Raw genomic sequence first — 24,418 nt, 5'->3', positions numbered from 1 at the left:
AACATGGGTTGGGGTATTGTCATCCTTACTCTCTCCCTCCTCATCATAGTTATGGGAGTGTGCCCAGCACTTTCTAGGGCTGATAACATCATTCCCTCCTTTTTCTCCTCGGGACTAGGGTGGTTCAGACTTCCACTGTTGCTGGTCCTTGGATGCTCTGTGTTCTGTTGATTTCTGTTTCTGAACACTGCCCCTGCATCTATAAAATTCAGTAGTCATGAAATCGTTTTCTGTTAAAACACTGCCAGAACTGCTGATAATTTTTTAAAAATATTTTTTAGTTGTAGATGGACACAATATCTTTATTTTTGTTTGTTTATTTTTATGTGGTGCTGAGGATCAAATCCAGGGTCTCATGCATGTGAGGCAAGCGCTCTACCAGCCCAGGACTGCTAATAATTTGTAGAAATTTTGGCTTTTACTTTTTGTGAAATAGGGAGATACTCCTGGGCCTTATATATAATAGGATAGGGATGTAATGTAACTTATATTCCAAAAGGATTATTCTGACTGCTTCTTGGTGACACTCTTGGGAGAGATTCAGAGTGGAACCAGTGAGAACAGTGAATAGCACTACTGTGATCCCAGTGAGAGGCAATGGTAGCTCAGACCAAGCAGGCAGCAGTGGATGAGGAGAGAGATGCTTAGGTTCTCGATGTAATTTGAAGATCAGTCAAAAGAACCGAACTGATAATTTTTTTTGTTTGCTTATTTAGTTGTCAATGGACCTTTATTTTATTTATTTATATGCAGTGCTGAGAACCAAACCCAATGACACACACATGCTAGGCAAGTGTTCTACCACCGAGCCATGGCCCCAGTCCCTGGAATCCTTGGTAATTTGATGTGGGTAGTTAAGAAATAAGCCAAGGATACCTTCATGGACTTGGATTTGAACAATTCGATTAGTTGCTGTGGACTGAGGAAGGGCTGTGTGTATGGCCAATCTGATATGGGATGGGGAAACCAGTAGTTTGGTTTTGAAGGTGTTATACTTGAAAAAAATCAGAGTGGAAACATGAGATACAGAATTAAAAGGGGAGTTGTTTATGTTTTGAAGTTAAGAAGGGAGACTTGGATTGAAGATAAAGATTTGGGGATATTTAGAAACATGGGTCTAGGTTAAATTACTAAAAATAAGTGAGTAGAAATCAAATAAATGAATAAAAAAAAGGACAGTGGGCACTAGACACTTCAATATTAAAATGTTTAAGAAGAAGAAAAGTAGCCAAAAATGGAGACTGAGAAAAAGTAACCAATGAGGTAAAGCATCTGCAGGAAGACAGAGTCACAAGGCAAGATCAACTGTTATGTCAAGTGAAAGGATGCATTACCCATTCTTTAAAATTTTCTCTGTATTGTATTATATTTTGAACTCTTTAAAAACCTTCTGGCTGGGGAGTGACTGCTTCCTCCAGAGACCAGCCAATTCTCAGACATAGCATGGGACTCAGCAGGGAGATGCCTTTGACAAGCAAAACCAACAGCTCAAAGCCACACCTCCTCCATCTGTCCCTACATCTCAAGAGACAACTTCCTTGTCTTACTTTCCCAGGGCCATCAAGTAACCAGATATCAACTACAGAGTTTAGTGCCTGCTGAAATTATTCAAACTAGCCAATCCTAGACTATTTACCATATATTGCCTCACTCCGGCCTCCAGAACTTCCAATAATGGTTATAGCCGAAACTCTCTTCACTCCTGTTTTCAAAATCTGGCACTTTCTCCATGCTATAGAGGGCCAAATGTACCCTTTCAAAACTCATACATTGAAACCTAAACCCCAATGTGTTGGCATTAAGACATGGAGCCCCTGGCAGATAGCTAGATCATAAGAGTGGAGCCCTTGTGAACGGGGTTAGTGCCCTTATGAGACTGAGGAAGCCTGTTCACCCTTTCTTCCCTTCCACTATGAGAGGACACTGCAAAAGCTGAGTCTATGAGGAACTGGAACCTTGACTGTGGACTTTCCAGGCCCTAGAATAGTGAAAAGTCTCTGTTGTTTATGGGTAAGTCGAAGGTAATTTGTTACAACAACTTGAATGGACTAAGACACCATGTGACACTGTGTGATATGTAATCACCCCTCTATAGGACCTGGGAGTGTTATAACTTCATTCTCTTGTGCCTTTCCTGTGTCTCCTCTGTGGCCTCACCTGATTGGTCATTACATAAGAGAACACAGAACTAGAGTTCAAAGACCTATATACTATCTTTAGTAACGTGGAGGTCACTGGTGTCTCGAAAAGAGCAATTTGTTTATATTTAATGAATGTTTATTTACAAAACAGATATTACATTAATAAATGGATGTTTGGATGAGTTTTATTCCATCTGTGGGCCTTTGATCACGAAACCTTATTTAGAACTCAGAAGACAAGGACATGATCCACACTTATGGAGTTAACAATTTAGGCAGGCCCTGTTTTATGAGTAGCTAACATGAGGCATTACTTTAAATGAGCTCTCCTCCAATGTTGTAAGGTATACATTATTTCCCAGTTTACAGTCAGGAATGTCTTATTTAAAGGGGTTAGAGTCCTATATCCTAAGATATTAAATTCAAGTCTAGTTCTGACTCCAAAGTCCATGTAGTTTCAACTACCCTATGCTCTCTAATAATACAGAATGATTAAAGAAGGTACACTTAAATTGTCTGAGAGTCAAATCTGGGCCCCTGCACTCCTTAAAAGAGTTATTTTCTTAATAACCCATACCAAAAAAACCCACAGAAAAACAAAAAAAGAAAGCCGATAAAACATTCTTACAATGTTTGGAAGAAATCTCTATTAATTAGAAAGAAGTCCTGAGGCAACTTACAAAATACCCGAGAAATAAGACAGTAATTTTAAATAAAATTCAACCAGGTTAAAAATTCAAACTTCCCAGTTATAGCTGGATCTGATTCTTCTTTTCCAAATGAACTCAAGATATTTAGAAAAGTTATACTAGCAAAATCCAGGTCAGCTTCTCTCTGCAGCTACCTAATGATTTCAATCAATATTATTGTTTAAAATTAATAAACCATGTCTTTAATAATTTTTTTGATTTTTAAAATGCTATCTAAAACACACTCAAGCCAGTTTGTTCGGCTACTCATAAAGCCTTAAAATTTGGCAAGCTATTTCCAAATGAAGAGTAAATCCTAACATTAACAAAACTGTTATTATGGAAAGATTTTAAGATATTAGTCACTAGAATGACTTTCTAAATATATTTAGCAGGTTTATTGGGCTATATATGAAGTAGCTTTTACAATCTGACATGGTATTTCCAGTGACCTAAATAAGGTATTCCTCTGATAAAACTGAACAGGAATAAAGCCTCAATGAAGACTTTTCAGACAGAATAAAAATAGTATCCAATATATTTTCAACTTTGAAATTATCTATTGCTATTAGAGTGTGCTCTGCCCACTGTCTCTGAAAAATAACCAAGCTCCTATTTTAGAAACTTACATTCTCCTGAGGTGGTGTAAAGAGACAAGGGTACAGAGTTCAACAAAAATTATGAGCATTCCATGCATCTGTTTCACACTGAGGCTTGTCACACACTCTTCTTGATTTCTCATAGGATGAGCACCTTCTCCACTGTCCCCATCAACCACAAAGTAGCCACCTGACTTGACCTCTGAGGTACTCAGAAAAATAATATAGCCTATTCTGATCTTTCATCCAAATAAAGGTTCAAATAAGTGATAAACATGCAAAATTTACTTCTCCAAGGGCATTTACTTAAAATTTAAAAAACAGGAATCATCCTTGAAATTTTAAAACATTCTAACATGGACTCTATGGAAAACATCAACATATGCAACAATTATCCACCAAACACATTAAGATTAATGACAATGTTAAGGACAAATAGTCCATAGCAGAAAAAATTTTAAAGTAAACTGCTCCAGTTCTAGTGATTCAGATGCTGACCTATGGAAATTAACAGAGCAAATATTCAAAGTTCAGATATACTAAGAATAACTATTTTCTGCTCTTTTAAGTGTCTTTCCATGTCAAACTGCAATTAAATTTGATATATAGTTTACTTAATAAAAAATTACATATATACATATTTATATATACATAAGATTACAAATTTGAATAAGATCAGTTAAGAAAATATAAAGAGTAATAAAGAAATAACAGAAAAATAAGTTTGCGGTTTCCATTAACATCATAAGCAAACTAAATATGTTTTTAAATTATTTTCTTATTTATATATGACAGTGGAATGCAATACAATTCATATTACACATATAAAGCACAAATTTTTCATATAACTGGTTATATACAAAGTATATTCACACCAATTTGTGTCTTCATACATGTACTTTGGATAATGATGGTCATCACATTCCATATGTTTTTATATTTAGTCCATTTACAATGTTATCTTTCCCTGTTTTCTTTCTTAGTAAATGTATGAGACACAGGAAGAGGGAAAGGCAGACACACTGTGACACACCTGTAAGGATTTTGGGGTCTCATACAAATGCTGTGGATTTTCCACTTGGGCAAAAGACTCACTGTTCTTTTGGTGAAGATGATGCACTGCACCAGTACCAGGTGTGTCACAGAAGGTATGAAGAAATGCTCATTATCCATCCCCGTGGTACCTTAGCCTTTCATCAGGATCATATGCTGTGTCATCTTTCAACCAACATAGTAAAGTCAGGGTTACTATATTCTCCATTATCAGAACTGCAAATAACCATCCCCCTCTTTGTGTGCATACAAGTGTGAAGAATGAGCATTTTGGCTCATGAGAACCTTATTATAGTTTACACATTAAGCAATGGAGAGGAAACCTTAAGAAAGAAATGAAGTAAAACCTGAAACTTTTCTGATTTCTAACTTAACAAAAGAACTATAGAGTAAAATGAAAAGTAATGCTGACATATGTCAAAGAAAAAATTTAATGTTATATTTATTCAGTTTAATATAATTTGTTTTAGACTGAAATCTACATTATTGAATACTTTTCAAAAGCAGTAGCCTTCCCAAGGTTTTCCCTTTTCTATTATACAGGTACTTTGAACAGTAAAATTAGTAAGTTTAAATTCTCATGTTCTATCAATTTTTCAGAGTAAACCCTCTTTCCAGACTGGGTTTTAAATCTTCTGGACAGTCAAAAGTCATCTAGAAGTCACTGTGACACAATATTAGAAACACCACTAGTTGCCTACATAAAGTCCACTCTGCTTTTGTTCTTTACAGAAAAAAAAATCAACTATGGTTTGAAATTATATGTACTTTGTTTCCCAGTTTCTCTTGTACTTAGAGGTGGCCAAATGACAGTTTTGTTCAGTAAGGGGCTTTCCCCACACCCCGTAACTGGGTTTGAACCCTGGGGTGCTTAACCACTGAGCCATATCCCAGTCCTTTTTATTTATTTTTTTTTTAATACAAGGTCTTACTAAATTGCTAAGGACCTTGCTAAGTTGCTGAGGCTGGCTTTGAACTTGTGATGCTCCTCCACAGCTGCTGTGATTACAGGCATGTGCCACCAGGCCAGGCTCAGTAAGGGGTTTCTGAGAAAGATATGCTTTCTTGTTAAGGCACCAAATTCTCCTTTCCTTATTCTTCCTTCTTTGAAATCAGACATGGTGCTCTGGAGGAATCAGCTTGGCTGCCACCATGAAAAGAAAAGAACAAGGAAGAAAATGATCAAGTGAAACACACAGAAGTCCGGGACACTGATGATATAATGCAGCTCCTCTTTGCACCAGCCCTTAACTGCACACTGAGGTCTTTTGGTTATTGTAGAAAAATAAACTTCAATTTGCTTAAACCACTACAGCTAGATTTTTGTTACATACAAGCCAAATCCCATTTTAATGGAAACTCTCAAAATAGTTGGTTAAATCACCAGAGGCTGAAATAAAATTCTTTTATGGTTTGGCAATAGCTATTAAAAATAATAATAAAAAAAATCTTCCTGGCATCAAAGAACAGAAATATAGAAGAAACTTGGAAAAAGGAGACCAAAGAGAGACAAATAAAAGCAAATCTTTTAAAAGTGTTAAGGTAAATACAAGGGTAAACTATGACAGCACTAACATTAATGAGAAGCAGCAATAATTCTTGTTCTAATTTTATTTGAGTCATTAAGATGAGGTTATGCTTCATATACTTTAATGAATGCAATATAAATCTTGATTATTCACTTAAAAATGCTAATCTTCAGGAGTCCAGATCATTCACTTATAAAAACAACTTAATTTCTTTAGAATGTTGAATAAATTACAAGATAGTATTCTCTTCTTGTGAAGTCAATTTGTTCCCAGCAAATTGTTAGGAAAAATAAAAAATAAAAACAGAATCAAGAATATATATTGTACAGCTGATTTGCACCACACCATTATTTGCAACTCTTAAATAATGTATATTGTAGGACCACTTCATACATATATCAGCATATGATTTTAATAGAATGAAATTGCACACCAAATAAAAGTCCCAATTGATGTCTGAGTTATTAAACTCAGCAATAATTATGAAAATTAACTTTGCTAGTTTTTAAATAGGATAGAAAGCAATATGCAATTAATAACCTCAGCAGCTTCAGTGCCAAGTGAGAGAAACACTTCTGCCTGTCACTCAGCAACTGTGTTTAGTTGTGCCAATTAGTCAACAGGGGGTGGAGTCTGTTGAATGTTTATTTTTGTGGCAAGCAATTATCTTTGCATATAAATAATGTGGAGAAACAGGTAAAGCAGAAGAATATAAAACTAACAATTTAAACTTCAAAAACTAGAAAATGGAAAAATACAACAACCAAACCTAGAAATGAAAAGGATCTCCCTAAATAAACTCAATAAGGGTAAGTACAGTTCATGATCTGGAGTATGTCTTGAAGAAATGCATCAGGACATGTGCTTTGATGTTACTTCCTGCATGTGACATGTCTTGCTGTGTATCCTCTAAATTGTCAGGTGGGAATACACTAGAAATCGACTAGTCCACTCTCAGAATAGGACTATCTTTTAGCATAATTTATCAGATTGAAATAACTGTCTGGTCAAAGTGAAATAAATGTCTGGTCAAAGTACCTTGAACATAGAGAAATGTCCTGCATGAATATTGCTCAGTCAGATCTTCTAACAAACCATCAGATGGGAAATAATACAGCACAAGTGACTTAGACATTTACCCTTGAGTGAAGAATCATAAATTCACAGCTCAAAGGTGAAGCAAATAACCTGCAGGGAGAAGGCTTGTCACATATAAAATCTTTAATTATTTCTGATATACTACAGCTTGGCCTGTGGACTCCAGTTCCCAAGTTTTATGACTAAGAAAACAACTAAATGAAAGAAAAATATGTTGAATTTATAAATAAATTATTATTAGGAAAATAATTTAAACTAATATCATATATCTCTTATCTATTTTTTGATGTTAATCCCCCTCCCACACACACACAAAAATAGTTAACTTGAAACTCTTAAATGTAGAAGAGCTTGTACACATTTAAAATTATTTTGGATGAAGCATTTCTTAAGAATGAGTACTCTGTGTGTCAGCCAATCACATTTTTAAATCACCTCTAAACATTCCACTGAGTTTTATAATTGCAGTTAAAACAGTTCATGTGACATCTGCAAGCAGTTGTTGACAGATGAGGAGATAAGCCATAAGCTGTGTTTCCAGCTGTTTTAAATTTAAATTAACATTCTTTTCTAATTTTCCATCTTGATGGCTATGATGACAAATCCAGACTTCCAAAGGACTAGAATCCAGCACAGTTTCTGAATAGTCCAGGTGTTTATTCATTAACTCGAATGAGGAACATAAAACTATTTTCTTCTTTGCACATATTTTCCTGTCAGTTCTGAGATTTCTCATCCAATTTCTCTCTAAATCCTGTAAAAATAGTCTTTCTCTATCCTGTCTAAGTTACCATTTTCCAAACAATTAGAGTTGGTCAGGGGTCATCCCCAGGCTATTAACACTTTTAACTATACAGTGGGCAAAGGGTATACTCTCACCAATGGACAGAAACTTTTTATTTATTTGAAATATGGCAATTGAGTAAGCCTTTGTAACACATGTATGAAATATAAACATTTAAAAAGAACATTCTAAAAGAATCCATTAGCTAAGCTAAGAATGTTGGATTATAAAGATAAAAATTATTTTAACTTTAACAATGTTAAAAGCTAGAAATTATTTTAACTTTAAGAAATTAAGAAAGTCACTCCGTAATCAAGGACTTGCATTAATAATTATAAATGTCTTGGTCCACATATGTCTGAAAGTAGTTTTTTCAATAAGCAAAAAGTAAACTTTCAAAATTATAAAATACTTTCTATTTCTCAGGGAAGACAATAAGAGAATAGGAAGAAAGGTAGTGGACCTTGGCAGAAAACCAAAAGTTTTCCATAAATTCCTACTAAATTTTCTCTCATATTTTATTGCCCAGAACTACCCTATGGTAATACTAGATTCAAAGGAAGATGGGGAAATTAGTTATTTTAAACTGGGTACCATGACCTCAAGGACTGTTTGGTTCCAACTACATTTAAAATTTCCAATTAACACCTTGACTTACACTAAGAAAATTAATCTGAGCCCACACAGCCAAGGTGTAACACAGAACATAAGACTTGCGTTTCTCTGTAAGGAGAAATAGCAAATCATCCGCGCCGCATGGTACTTCACGGCTGTTGCCAAAGCCTGCAGAAGACTCAATTTATAAATAAGGGAGCAAGGAGGAACATGGAAGGACAGAATGTTCTTCCATCCTGACCCCCAGCAGAGTAATTCCTAGCTCTAGAGCTGTCTTCTTTGAAGTGATATATGATGCTATGGCCCAAAACTAGTGGCAAGAATAGAAATTTATTACTATGCACCCAAGTTTTAGGTTTGTTTGCTTTTGTCTTTATATATATATATCTCTATATATCTATCTATATATCTATCTATCTATATATATATATATATATATATATATATATATATAGATATATATATAGATATATATATAGATATATATATAGATATATAGAGATATAGAGATATATATATATAGATATATATATATATCTCAAAATAAATTTGAATGTTAAAGTGTAAAGCCTTACACTCTTATACTTACTCTTACACTTACTATTTATACTTAGTGAAGTATTTATCTTTTAATTAATGTTTAAAAATTATGGATAACCTAGTTAATCTTATTCTAATATTTCATAATAGAAAATGACACTTATTATTTAGCATAAATGAAGGTGTGTTAACTTCACTGAATTTTTAAAAACACTGCATACCTGGACTTCGTAATTGGCCCTGTAACTAGGTTCTATTTTTTTTTTCTGAAATCCAACTTCTTACTTCTTGTCTATATTTATATCCCATAAAAATGAATATGAAACTTTTAGATACAAAAAACACTTTACATCTTGGGATCTTATAGAATGGTTTTGTTCAGATTTTTTTTTTTTTGTACTGATTATTTAAGGGTACTTTACCATTGAGCTACATCCTCAGCCCTTTTTGTTTTTTACTTCGAGACAGGTTCTCATTGATTTGCTTAGGGTCTTACTAAATTGCTGAGGCTGGCTTTGAACTTGTGGTCCTCCTGCTTCAGCCTTCCTAGTTGCTGGGAGCATAGGCATGTGCCTGGCTCAGATTTTATTTAATACCTAAACAATGACACATGGTGAGCAATGTCTACTTGCTCAAAAAATTAACAATGTTATACAGTGACAAATATAAAAGTGACTTTATAGTCAAACATGTGCCTAAAATCCTGGTTCTTCAGCTTATTTTACACGAAGTTAATATCAAATTCTAAAATAATTCTTAAAAATCTAAAAAATTGATATTTTTCTGTGTATAGCTCAAGATGAAATAGTTTTCTATTTTTCCACAATTAGAGTCACCAAAATGTTGAACTTTAATCAGAATAAAATGTAAATGTAAAGAAAAATGAATGTGCTAAGAGTTACAAACAATTTCTACTTTTATTTGCTCACAATTCTAATTAAAAGCAAGAAAGACAATGCCCAAAGTGAAGAAAATACATTTAGGATAAATGAAGTAAATAGAATGCTCTTCCAGGAAAAAAAAATAAATAAAAAGTATTCCTTAACATGACCTAATTTCTTTTCTCCAATAATTCAGAGCCAGAAATTCCAAATTACTTAGAACTACTACTTGCATTATAATCAAATGTTGAATCAAGTAGAAATTATTTAATTAAAAAATGTTAGCTAAATTATTTGAGAGTAAGTCACTTTGTTGAACAACTACAAAGGCTTAGAAGCATAACAGTCCTTATTTATCTCTTAATTACCATTTTCATTGAATACAAGTCAAGTTTTGATAACTAAACATGACCCAGATGTATTATCACATGTTTCAACCCCCTGCTGCTAAACATTTGCTCTGATCTAAAACACCCTCTGATCTGCACGCACAAGAACTAATCCCTCTTAATTTCTCTGTCTTCATAAACTCTAAATACCCCTAAGAATTTCTGGTTATTTGCAATATATACCATATATTTAATGTATACTTCTCTATTTCTAGATACAGTATGTACTAGATTCTTCCAGTCATAAAACCAAAAAAAAAAAACAAAAAAAAAACAGTACATTAAAATTAAAGCCATCCTAATAGAAAAGTGTCATCTATGAACCAAAATAGTAGGAAGAAACATACTTAGAGATGAAAAGACAACAGAGTCTGTGGAGTCTGATTTTCCCAAAGAATCAAATTTCATATTTAAATTGAAGAGAATGCAGCTAAATAAAAGTTTTAATGTATTTAGTTTGATGACACATATAGATTATAACATAAGGTGGCATCAACAATGAGTTAATTCCTGGCAGTGATGGATATAGTTATTTTATAATTAGTAAAAGTAGTTTGAAGATTACTAAAATAGTGCATTAGAGTAAAAGATTATATAAAAAGGAATAAAAGAATATGTAATTTATAAAAAAGATTACATACCATGTGGTGTGGTTTAGAAAAGGAAGACTACCATATCTAATCAGCATCCAGAGCACATCATCCCCTAAGATGCTTTGCTCAGAGGTGCAAAGATATGCTCTAAATTAGGTGCCTTTTTAACTTTCAAGAGAGACCATTATCCTAGAATTTGTACATATTACTCCTCCTACACTTGGAAATGTCAGTAGGAAAAAACAAAGATTAGAAAAAAATTATGGATTTAATGAACTAAAATGAAAAATATCTTAGGCTTAGAAAACCAGAAACTGTTCTGGAGAAGATCGAACTTAAATATGGAAAGGAAACAATATTCCAATGTCCTGCTGGACAACATGCAGCTTCAGAGAGATGTGTGTCATTAAGATGGAATGAGACCCATAGTCATGCATATTAAAATCCATGTTTAAGATATTTTAGTGATGTTTTATTAAAAAAATGAAAGGTTTTAAACATAGACATCTTTCACTTGAACTCATTATAGTTCAGAGTAGGCAAATGACTGTTTGGTATTTTACAAAAGTATCTATCAAAACTCACATCTATCTCATTCATCAAGCAAGTATTTAATACTTATGTGTGATACCCAGTCTACATAGTACAATGCATAGTTCACCTCAATATCAGAAATTTAATTTTAACATATAAATATCTTAATTTATAGAATATCACTTCAATTTTCAATACAAATTTGTTATAATTATATATTTATATTAAATTTATGTCCCAGGTTTAAAACTATAAAGAACCTCACTGTAAAACAATATATGGCACCAAAGTGTAATAATCATTTTAAAGTTTTTAATTTCTTCAAGTTTTTTTTTTTTTTAACTTTTGGCAATACTGGGGATTGAATGTAGGGCCTCACACATGAGAGGCAAGCATGCTACCACCAATATGCATCACCACATTTAAATCTTATATTGAAGCAGAGTCCAGCTAACTTGCTTAGGTGGGCCTACACTTGTGATCTTCTTGCCTCAACCTCCCCAGTAGTTAAATATTTTATCTTTAATTCACCATGTGTTACATTATAGTACTATAATAACTGCACTGTGCTCCTTTGGACATGACACAAAGGTGCGTTTTCTAAAGTAAAATTGATTTGGTTTTCAGCAGAGTAGTCCTCACAGCTACCAACATTATGGAAGAAAACAAAATCTTGTATTAAAATCTATGACATCATTATTTGCTTAATCTGTATATCTAAAGCAGCTTCAAATTACTCAATGTGAAGTGCTTTGGTCATGACTCAGAAATAATTTTTGGCCTTGATAAAATTCTAATTTAACATGGATGAACACCAAAATTAAAAGAAAGAGAAAAGACTCAAGGAGAACAAACAGTGAATCACTATCATCTCAAATGTAAAATTTGGCTCTGAGACAAATGGATTAGTTTATTTTTGGGGGAAATCATAAATGTCATGACCCATAAGCAAACATGAATCTAAATAAGTGTTCCATTTTTTTCAGAACATAAACTTGGAAGAGGACTTTAAAAAGGATAAAGTAACTAAATACCCACAACAGACACAAACAAAGAGAAAGAATTAAAAATATTCCATGGAGGCAGTGATACTGTAGTGAAGTAAACCACAGTGGTTTAAAACAGCCCCACATCTGGTATTTGATATTAACTGGCTACTTCCAAGTAACTTAGAGTGAGCGGAAACAGCAATGCCTCTTATAGGAATTCAATTATAGGATCCATGGCAGCTGTGTGGTCACTCCAGTTAAAAGAAAATCAAGACCATCATCTTTTAAGATTTCAATCTAATCAATTTGCCAGATTCATTCACTCTTTGTGTCTGAGGTGAGGAACTCAGGGTGGGGGGAATAGAGCTGATCTAAGCATAAACAAAGAGAAAGGGAAGGAAGATTTTCTTGATGAAAGTTTACAAGGCCATTACCAACACATCTTTTTTTGAGTAATGTAATTGTTAGCCATTTCAGAAAAGGTGCTAAACTTCTGAGATGGCAGATAACAGTAAGCTCCCAGGCCCCTAGCCAGTTCCCAGGAGGGAGAAGCATGTTGGTCTGAGTAGTGCACTCATACATGTTTGTTTGTTTGTTTTATTTCCCCCATAAATTGTTCATCCTTTTCCAGTATCTTAGCAAGTTGGAACCAAACATATCGATTTCATGAATAGTCCTTCTATATACAAGATAGTATTAAATGAAAATGTTACTTTAATCTTGTTTCCAACCACCACCACCCACCCACCCCCTGCCAAAGCACAGCATATTTATTAAAAAAGGAAGTTTGTGTGAGAATGGAATATTACTGTGAAAAAAATTACTTCACATAAAAATTTAAATCTGAATACTCTATAACTAGGGAAATGTAATACCACTTCAATATAGAGTTTCATTTTTGTAATTATATATAGTACTAATCTTGAAGTAAAACTATGAATTTTACTTTAAAAAAAAAAAAAGATGATACCAGGATCTGCATGCCCATGTATATGGATAGTACAGGATTATCTAAATGTTTATTCATGCACATATTGCCTGAGTGTCAGTCCTTTGTTCCAGATTTAGTGAGAAAAAAAATTCTCTGTTTAGAAATATGGTCAAAAGTTCCTAAAATACTCCAACTAACATCTGTACTGGAATTTAAGGAAGTGAACACTTTCAAGATGTTATTCAATAAAAAAAATATGTTATTCAAGAGCTGGGAATGTTGTACATCACTTATTTTTAATTCCTTTTTCCTGTACACTCATATCCCTCCAGTGCCCAGCACCATAAAGTGCTGAGGACACGGAGACCACAAAGTTCATAGCACTGACTGGCAAAATGACAAACAGAACCATCAAACAAAACCAACCACAGTAAATTAGAGAACCCAAGTAAACCAGATTTGCCCTCCAAGAAAGCATCTACTCCATGATTCACCTCCACATATACTTTGCTAGGTGCCATGCAAAATAAGAGTACCAAAAGGGGATACAATCACATTTTTCCAGACAAATTCACAAAAGTTTAACTCTTACATATAACTTTCTACCATTAAATGTTCTTTTTATTTTCTTCGGTGAAAGAATATTTGTAATGTTTTAAGTATTCTGCAATGCTTTCATTGTAGACTTAGAATGCACATGTTCTGTTGACAAGACTTGAAATGTTTACAGAAGCAACATTAGCATGTTTCATTAATAGACATTTTAAACCTGAAAAGTGCTTAAGCTTTGAATGTATTCAGGATGAGTTCATATGAAATTATCTGGCATTATAAAAATGCTCTGTGTGATAAGCAAATGACTTAAGTATGAACACTTTAGGTGATTAAGTGATGCCCATTATACAAGATTGCCAGAGTTGTCACAGAAAAGAAAAAATCCAGGTACTCAGCACAGGTAAAATCATATAATAAACAACTATAATATATATGTAGCCTCCATACACTGAATGATTAAACGTGCAATATTTTTTCCAGCTGCCTTAAAATCAAACATCAATACTACATTCTCTTATTTTAGAAATTATCAGTAAGCTTATATTAAAAATATGTAACAAGTTACTTTTGCAAAGTACTAGAAATTCAACTTCTTCATGGACTGAGGACATAATACATGCTGATTTTTTTTCTAATCATGAATACTATCCATGTAACAAAAATTTTATAGAAAGATAAATATGCACCACCATAAATATAACCTTAGGAAGTAAGTACCAAAGAAGCACAAAGAAGCTAAATAATTTGTGTGCAGTCACATGGGTAGTAAGTGGCACTGGCAGGATGTAAACATACATACCTAGATTGTGAATACAGAAAGTATTTCAGAGCCTGTGCTCTCAACCACTACACTGCATCTCTATCTTAACATTTATGTCACTGAAGCAAGCGACAGTTAGATAATTGAAACAAGAAAAAATACTGACAGTTCTTCACAGCATTGTCGTAGGAAATGCAAAGGAAAGTACATAGAATCTGCACTCAGGAAAAGGCTAGCTTTGACTACAGCCTTAACCACTCATGACTGAACACATGCTTTACTACTGCAGGAAAGGAAGGGTAGTAATTTCGGGACCAAGCGTGAAGGTAAAATTCATTAGAAAATAAACATATAAAAACCTCTACAACTATACAAGTCACAAAACACACCTTTATTATCAGTCCCAAAATATTCATTTCCTATTTACCTACCCAAACAAGGCAAGTGTTGAAAGCTGACCTTATAGAAAAGTATGCTTTTTTGAGGGGGGGCGGTGGCGGTCGGTATCAGGGATTGAACTCAGGGGGCACTAAACCACTGAGCCACATCCCCAGCCCTATTTTGTATTTTATTTAGAGACAGGGTCTCACTGAGTTGTTTAGTACCTCACAGTTGCTGAGGCTAGCTTTGGACTCAGGATCCTTCTGGCTCAGCCTCCTGAGCTGCTGGGATTACAGGCGTGTACCACTGCACCTGGCTGAGAAGTATGCCTTTTAAATGCTTCAATACCACTACTTGTACAAGGTTGCTCATCTGTATATTTTTTCTACTAGATGTCTTGAGTTTAAACAAGTTTTTTCTATGTTAAAAATTATTTATAACAAGAGCTGCAAAGTATTTATACTATTTATTTTGTTTATTCCCTACCCTGTCTTTCTAATCTTACTGTTAACAGGAATATTTTGTTTGGTTTGGACATGAGGTATCCCCCAAAAGCTCCTGTTAATGCAGGAATGTTTGGAGATGAAAAGACTGAATTATTAGAGCTGTAACCTAATCACTCCATCCTACTTAGAATGAACTGACTGGTAACTATAGGCAATGGGGCATGCCCAGGGGAGGTAGGTCACTGGGGGCATGCTCTTGAAGGGTGTATCTTCCCTGTGGCTCTCCCCTCTGTCTCTGTCTCCCCTCTTCCTCACTGGGTCATGAGCTGAGCAGCTTTCCTCCACTGGGCCCTTCCACCATGGTATTCTGTCTTACCTCAAGCCCAGAGCAATAGTCAGCCATCGGTGGATGTGACCTCTGAAACTATAAGCCCCCAATAAACTTTTCCTCCTCCAAGGTGTTTTTGTTGGATATTTTGATCATATCAACACAAAAGCTGACTAAACAACATTTAAGCAAAATTTTCAAAGAAGGAATTTCTAAGACACTTTTGGATTATCTCTTTTTCTGATAAATTGCCAGCTGACCTACACCTACATGTGGTTAATACAGTCTCGAAAAATTACAAACTAAATTATAAATTATGAACTCTAAGTCTCATACACTTCAGAATTTTCTTTAAGATTTTGTTTCAATGAATTGTCAAAAAATACTTAGCCATGCAAGAAACAATACATAACCCATGGTTGCCAGTTTAAACAATTCATAAGAGGTGAAGTGTGTGTGTGTGTGTGTGTGTGTGTGTATCTAAGCATGACCACTGTTTACACTGCTTACTCTGTTTGGAATGCAAATCGTGATAGCAAAGTTGTCTGTTATTAATATGTTTTATAAATGTATCCAGATCACACAGTAATGGGTGTTTACATAAGTCAAAAGTAATCACCACTGTAATCATCAGAAATCAGAGGCATATAGAGGAGTTCAAATACCACATATGGGTGGTCATGGAATGAGAAAGATAGTCACTGCTAAACTCACGAAATCCAGAGTTAAAATGGCTTCTAGTTGATTTCTTTAGACACTTTTGAGCAAATTAGCCTTCTTATATCCCACTTTAAGAGTCACATTCAGGAATCTGTGGTGGCTCTTATTGCTTTAACCCAAACTCAGAGTGGATCTTGTGCATCTCACGTTCCATAATGCCCTCTTTTTCCCTTTAAGCTCTTGACTCTTCAGTGAAAGAGTCCCTTCCCAGTTCCCAAACACCCCTGACCATTATTACTTTCATACTTTGTGGTCACTCTTCAATATCCAAAATATTCCCCCTCCCAATTTCTGTAATCAGCATCTACTCTTTTTTTTTTTCATTTAATCTCATATCATCTCAATTCTACCAGGCCTGCCCAAGCAACAACCAAAAGCCTACCCTACAATTGGTGATAACTCATGAAACTCTCTCACAAAAATATTTTATATTGCCTGTATTTATAGTTCAATTCATTTCTGTGCTGGGAACTGAACTCTGGGCCTTGTGCATTCTAGGTAACCACTCTACCAACAGAGCTCTATCCCCAGTTCCCATTTATTGTATTTTTAATGAGTAAATTTGGTGTTTCTCAAAAATGATCATAAACTTGCTATTGACAAGAATCAATCACTCCACATTTTTTTTACATTACTCATCACATTATAATCTCCTACTTTGAATTAAAGCTGCCATTGATGAGAATTAATTATAGTGCCCCTGAATTAAAGGAGACTTACATATGAGAATATGGATTTGTAAGCACATAAACAAGGTACTAATGGGTAAAGTTTAAGTGTTAGGAGCATCTATAGCACTTCCTTCATGAGGTCTTCAATTTCCTTTCCCTGCCCCTTCCAGCCAGTCCCTAAGGAAGGCTTCTGAAAACAACAGGCCTACAATCCACTCCCTAACCCTAAACCCTTGTAGGACATCAATCTCAGATGCCAGAATTTTTTAAGAAATCCAGTGTATATGCATTTTAATATTCAACATCCCTCAACCAGCAGGATCTATAGCAACTTCTCATGAATAAATATGCTGCTGTTTCTTCAATAAAGTTTAGAAATATTTAAACTTATAGGATAAATAAAGACAGTCAACAGTAGTATGTCAATTCAGGATAGTGTTAAAGTATCAAATTTATGGGAATGAGCTTTTGGATTTCACAATTACAAAAAAAAAAAAAAAATGAACACTTGAAAGCCCCAAGGATAAGATCAGTATAAAGAAATAGTAGGAATCCATTAGCAAAAGATATTTTAAGATACCTACTGGATTTCTTCTATTATGGATGCCAATAAAGCAAATCAACACAATCTCTGCTCTCTTAAATTATAAACTCTGAAAAAAATAAATAGATTAGGGATAGGAAGCACCCATACAATTTACACAAGTAAATTTCAGAAGAAACAATTACACAGACATACTTGAAATAGTTATACTAAAATTTAGAATTACATTATGTATTAAACTCCTTAGCATCCCTTTTTGTGCAAAATTCTCAGGTTTTTTTTTCTAACTTGAAAAAAATCCATGATATCTGAATGCGAATTTACAAATGTGTACTTACCAATATGTATACTTAACAAATGGTAGGCCAATGTAGTGTCTACAGTATGCATGTCTGCCAGGAAATATTGTAACTGGCAAAAGATGAAACAGTATATGTTCAGAAGTTTGCAGAGGTATAATGGTTCTGCCAACTAAAGTTTGTTCTTTCCAAATCTACTTATTTGTGAAAGGTCATTTGGCATAGGTAAAATTACAGTCTTTCACTGAGGTTATATTAGCACAACTTAGAAAAACTGCTTAATAACTGTCAGGAATTCACATTAGGCTCTTAGCTAAGTAGTTATTCTTTCAATACTTCCATAAATTAGGTCATTCATGATCTATCTTTAGTCAAAGGGGTAGCATGTCTGGAAGAAAGTTCACGTTCATTGTAGTTTGTTCCATTATAGGGAATCTGGACCTAAGCAGTTTTCACAGGGCAGCCATAAATGTAGAGTGATACATTCTCTCTGCCTTCTTGCACATTACTGCCATGTGCAGGGGGGAGAGCCGCAATGATGCTGAAAGGAGAATAGATCATATGTCTTTCACCAACCCAAAAGATCCAAACCCATCACCACATTTCTCCAAGGTGTTCTCTAAATGTTGCAAAAGTATTTTTCAAAGAAAAAAAACTATTCTTGATGTTTGTTAAGTCATCTGAGTCTTAGCTCCATCATTCTTAATGAAACATAATGTATATCTCATGGAGGTGTAATAAAAAACAAAATATAATTAAGTTATAAGGCCCTAGCAAGGTGCATAGAACAGGCAAGTGCTTAGGATGTCACAGCTCATTATTTAAATTCTGACTCTTAATATACAGAGGAATGGATGGCACCTGGAGGATAATCTAAACCTTCATGGAAGAAGCCTGGAGGTGCTGAAGGCAAGAGTAGGGCTGAGGGTACAAGAGGCCCTCCATCCCTCTTCTCACAACAGCAACTGTGTCCCCAAGTTAAGAGCTGAGAGAAGCTTCCAGGCTGGCCCATGGTGAAAAGAAGGCCAAAAGCTCCTTCTTAAGAACCCCAAATCCTCTACTCTGTACTCTTCTGAAATCAGTTTAGAAGGACAAGAATAGCCACCCAGTGCTCTTAAAGATATTCAACTGAGATCAAGAATTAACTGCTTCCTGAAGCAGTTTTGATATTAACTCATGGAAAAAAAAATGGCTACCAGTTCAGGAGAAGAAATACAACGAAGTGGAAACTAAAATGAAAGAACAGAGCTTTTTATGTTCATATTCATATATGACCAGCATCACTCAGACTAATGTCAGAAATCTAAGAGAGGAGATTCACAAAAACTTAATCGTACATTCTGAGGAAAATTATAAACACAGCCATTATAGGCCAGCTATTAAAAAATCAGATACTCTGGATAAAGGGACATGAATCCAATTCTTCCATGATATAATCTTTTGCCCTACTCAGAGAGGGGCTCATAGGAAGTCAAACTCTGAGCCTGTAACATAAATTGTTGTCCAGTGAAGCTAAAAGAGTTTAAAGGTTTCCTCTTCCACAAACATTTCAAGTTTCCTTAATCTTGAACCTCCTTTCTAAAGACTGATTGTGGGTGGAGGGAGATTCCTACTGAGAAGTATGAGCACTGCAAGACAGAGCACAGAGAAGCCTCCCAGTAAATGACTAAAAATTACAGACACTTTTGTGGAATTCTACTTCGATAAAATTTACCTCTTAGTCTGGCGCCCTGACTCACACCTGTAATCCCAGTGGCTCTGGAGGCAGAGACAGGAGAATCACAAGTTCAAAGCTTGCCTCTGCAATGGCGAGGCACTAAGCAACTTAGTGAGATCCTGTCTCCAAATAAAAATACAAAATAGGGCTAGGGATGTGTCTCAGTGATCGAGTGTTTCTGAGTTCAATCCTCAGTACCAAAAATAAAAATAAAAAATAAAATTTACCTCCTCATGTTTAATGAAGGGTAACAGGACAGGCATACTCTTAATTTTCCCATAGGAATTGTCCTTAACACCTGTTAAATGCCCAAATATTTTAAGTATATTATGCAGTTCACATCCTGTTGACTCTAGACAGTTATTTCCCTTCAATGGAATGTAAATTTGTAAAGTTTACTTTGTTTCTGCAAAGATGTCCTATTGTCTACTAAATACATTTTTTTATGGAAGAATGCTGTCATCATCCACTATCCATCCATGAATACTAGTCTCTTCTCTGAAATACCCTAATCCTACAAGTAGAACCAATATGTTCCTATGATTCAAACATTGAGACCAGGGTGAATTCCCCCTTCCCTTAACTCTCACATTGGTCAGTTACCAGATCTATGGGTTCTTTGTTGTTAGCAGCTCCTTCATCTGTTTCCTCTGCCAACACTCATGATGACTCTTCATCATTTCCTATCTAGATTATTTCTGTTGCTTCTTAAATGGATCATCTCCCCAGTAAAAGTCCTAATGACCTAGTAAAAGTCCTAATCAACCCCAGGAATAATTTCAATAGTCTTCTTACTATGTTATTCAGTTGCTTGGGTCATGAATAACCCTCTCTGATCCATAGCATGAAGTTTAGACTGCTTAAACTGGCTCAGGCCATAAACAGTAATGATCCTAATTATCTCTTAACTTATTCTTATTGAGGAGTCTTCACTGTTACCCTATACAATCCTCCAGTCAAAGTGTCCTGCTTGTGTTCTCATTTTCTCATCCCATTCAAGAGATCAAATAGACTTCTGGTTTTGATGAACTGCCTGCTGGAAATTCACATCCAAGTTACAACTCATGCTCTGTTCTCAGGTCAAGGTTCCCAGATAATCCAGACCACCATGATGAGTCTCTCATCCAAACTTTAGAACACAGACAACTCTTTGTGCCAATTCCCTCACAAAAGGGCAATGTATCTCATAGTTTTTTTGTTCATAGATCTTTATTTTTTTTAACCTGAGCTATTAACTCCTCAAAGAGAGGAAAAATGGCATATGTCTTTTACTATGCCCATGGCTGACAGATTATTCTTCAGACTCAACAATTATATAAGGAAGATGATATAACCACCGAAATTAGTCATTGAGACACATTATAGATAAGTGCAGATAATACTTTCATTGTGAATGAGAATGAGGATACTATTTTAAATGTATATTCATAGTTCCAAGCCAAGAGTTACAGTTGGTATAAGGTTAAGGAGAGAAAAAAAAAAAAAAAAACCTTAGGGAATTCTGATGTAGTTGGCACACAGACACTATTTTGAGAAATGCTGCTCCTGATCTAGATATCTAGATCCCACTACAATCCACTATATTTATGGAGTAAAAGTTCCATAAATATACTTCCTATGAAGTAATTCTTCCTTTTTTTTCCTTTCCTTTTTGGTCATAAACCAACTTCTTCCTTAAAATCAAACTCAACTCCTACCACCCAGAGTGAACTCTATATAAACTCTTGTTGTAAATCACTAGATTTAGAGATTTAATGTGTTTTCTAGGTTTTGCAGTTTTGTTAGTTGGATAACAATTTAGATACTTCTTCTTTTCACCAATTATATTCAGTTAATTTCACTTTTAACCAACATACTATTCTGACATTGATAGTTTGTACAAAGCTCCTTCAGAGAAACATTTTAGAACTTTTCATGAAATCATACAATACCGATAATTAGAAATGGGAACCTACTAAATGCAAATATAAGTCAAGAAAAAAAGATCTTGATTCCTTTTCTGATTTCACTTCCAATATTTTGTATGGCTTTGGGGACCACAAAAGGATTGGATAGCTAGATATGGTTCATAGTTTGTGAGTAGCTTCATATTAGCTATATAATTTTAAATTACTATGTTAAGTGTTAATTACCAAAAATTTCCATCTATTGGGATTAGGTATATAAGGCATCTTTTATTTACTTTCTGAAATATCATGCTGGATTTTACTGTTCATAGAAAATTAACAATTGGTTCCTCCCTGATTCTTGCATGCCTTCATCTAAATGAGGTGCTTACATAGACAGACCACTAGGGAGAGACAGGGAGTCTTTGGAGCAGTTGCATCCAAGTTTCACAGCAAGGACAGAACAGTTTTACTGAAGTCATTAATGACATATATCCTGTCAAAGTTATATTCACCACTGGGGAAAAGTTTAGTGCAGCAATAATATACTGCTGTGTAAAACTCAAGAGATTTAAAATAATGTTTTATCGTGTGAGGAAAGAATTCACATCACATACAGAATATCAATCCATATTCACTGTACAGAACAGAAAAGATGGTTAAATATGAAAAGCACATTTACCAACAAAAATGAATAGAGTTTCAGAGAAGGGAAATTTTTATTACTCACCACCAATGAAGACAATTTTGAAAATTAAAATAAATTAACTATTTTTACCCTCCAATCCCATACCAAGACATAACATCCCTCCTCCCTCCATCCTCACCCACTTCTGCAGAACATTCATTCATGACTGACCCAGAGTTAGCAAATCTCATCTAGGATATTGTCTTATAGGGAAGTGCTTCTCATTTTACTTAAAGCATCACACTTTCTTATTGTAAACCAAAGTTACCATAGGCAATGGAGAGGTGTTGTCTTACTAAGTTACACTTAAATTAGTTTGAGTTTTCAGACACAGAAAGTGAACAGATGTGGCAAAATTCAAGGACTCAAATTACAGATGGCATTACTGGGTCCAATGCTACATTTTTGTGGTATTTAAAAACAGAAGGACATTTTCATTACTATAGCTATAGTGATGTATTTGTGTTGAATTGTAATGCACATAATGTACACTGTTTGTTTTGCAACTTAATGTATATAGATAATACTTACATTGTGAATGAAACTGAGAATTTCATTTTTTTTGTTGACTTCAATTATCAAACTACAAATTCTGATATATTTTAATTTTTCCCAAAATTTAAAATGCAAAAGTAGTTAATTTTAAACCTTAGTCTTCTTAGTCTTAAAGTGCATCTCAAAATATAACTGGAAAGACAACTTAATTTCTACACATTCAGTATATGTTCATGAATAAAGTCACTTGAAAGTTGAGAGCAACATATCACTGGCACTTCTCATTTGCCATCAGTTGAAATAAACCGCTGCAGTGTAGTTTCAGCCAGAGGCACTGCAAGTGTTGGTATCTCATAGTATGTTGAGTATAAAATTTCAGGAGTTCAAGAACTCTATAAAGCATACTCCACTGTTATGAACTTTTTAGTTTAAAAACATACTCTTCAGAAGAACCCAGTAAGAACAGACACAAACACCATAATGCCATTATTTGAAAATCAGAATGCCTTCAAAAGCAACACTTTTAGGCAAAAAATAAACTCCTCTTACTTAAAAGCAAAATAAATAAAATAACTCAAACAAGAAAAAGACAACTTAATTTTAATATTTCATGACCAGATTTTCGGAAAGAAGAATTTATAAAGTTGGAATAAAAAAAAAAAAAAAGCTTTGTTTGATTCTGATCTAAATGAGCCTAACCTCCGGTTACATTCCAAGTTTGACCAACTTCAAGTGAACTTTTAAGTCTCAAGCCCCCAAGCCCAGTTCCTAAATTCCCTTACACTTTTTCCAAAATAGCGCAAGGCGCCGGCTGAGTGCTCCACATACTATGAACACTTCAGGAAAATCAGACTCGCTCGACTGGTCATCCTTGCCCCAGAAGCTGTTTGGAGTCCCACAGATCAGCCAGGGAAAGAAAAAGCATTTCCCGACCAGAATTAAATGCTCTCCTGAGCCACTCCAACTGGCAGGGTTCCAGATGCCCTTGTTGTGCCAGCGGAGACCACTTTGAAACAGACTCTGATCTCTATTACTAGACACCTCTCCCGGGCCTCCGCTTCTGTAAATTGCTTTCCTTTCCAGTAACAGCTTCCTATTTAAAAAAGAAAAACTTTTCTCCAAGGAAGCGTGCACTGGGCTCGGTAACTTTGACTCCACGAAGCTAAAGGGGTACACACTTAGATCTTGTGCGCAGGTTCTTAGCAAACTGAGCCGGCAGCCGGACTTGGGCCCCGGTCCGGCCCCAGACAGGCACCCTCGGCGCTCTTACCTTGACCTCGCCCCCGTCCGGCTCCGCGTCGGAGAAGCCGAGGCCGGACTCGAAGGCGGCGGCGGCGGGTGCCTCGCGCGGACCCGGGAGCAGCGCAGTGGCGAGCAGGGAACACGCCAGAGAGAAGAAGCCCAGCAAGTGCATGGTGGAAGGACCGGTCCGCTAGCGGGGCCAGGGGTGGGGGCGCGGGCGCCCCTGCGATGCAGAAGTCCCCTCCTCGTCCCCTTTCCCCCCCGATTTCCTCTCCGTGACCCCCCGCTGGGCGAGCCGGAGGCGGCGGGAGCGAGTCCGGG

General features: G+C 35.2%; 1 protein-coding gene across 1 annotated transcript in view; it reads right to left on the bottom strand.

Moving 5' to 3' along the window:
- Vegfc (vascular endothelial growth factor C) overlaps nt 1-24,418 on the bottom strand; it is a 121,489-nt gene extending 97,071 nt beyond the window's left edge. The window contains exon 1 of the mRNA XM_015486194.2: nt 24,126-24,418. Coding sequence (XP_015341680.1) covers nt 24,126-24,269 — 144 coding nt within the window. The 5' untranslated portion in view covers nt 24,270-24,418. The remainder of the gene's footprint in view (nt 1-24,125) is intronic.

Source organism: Marmota marmota, unplaced genomic scaffold (genome assembly GCF_001458135.2).
Source record: "Marmota marmota marmota unplaced genomic scaffold, marMar, whole genome shotgun sequence".
Lineage (NCBI taxonomy): Eukaryota > Metazoa > Chordata > Mammalia > Rodentia > Sciuridae > Marmota > Marmota marmota.
The sequence above is the reverse complement of the archived record's forward strand: the minus strand, read 5'-3'. Positions and strand labels throughout refer to the sequence as shown.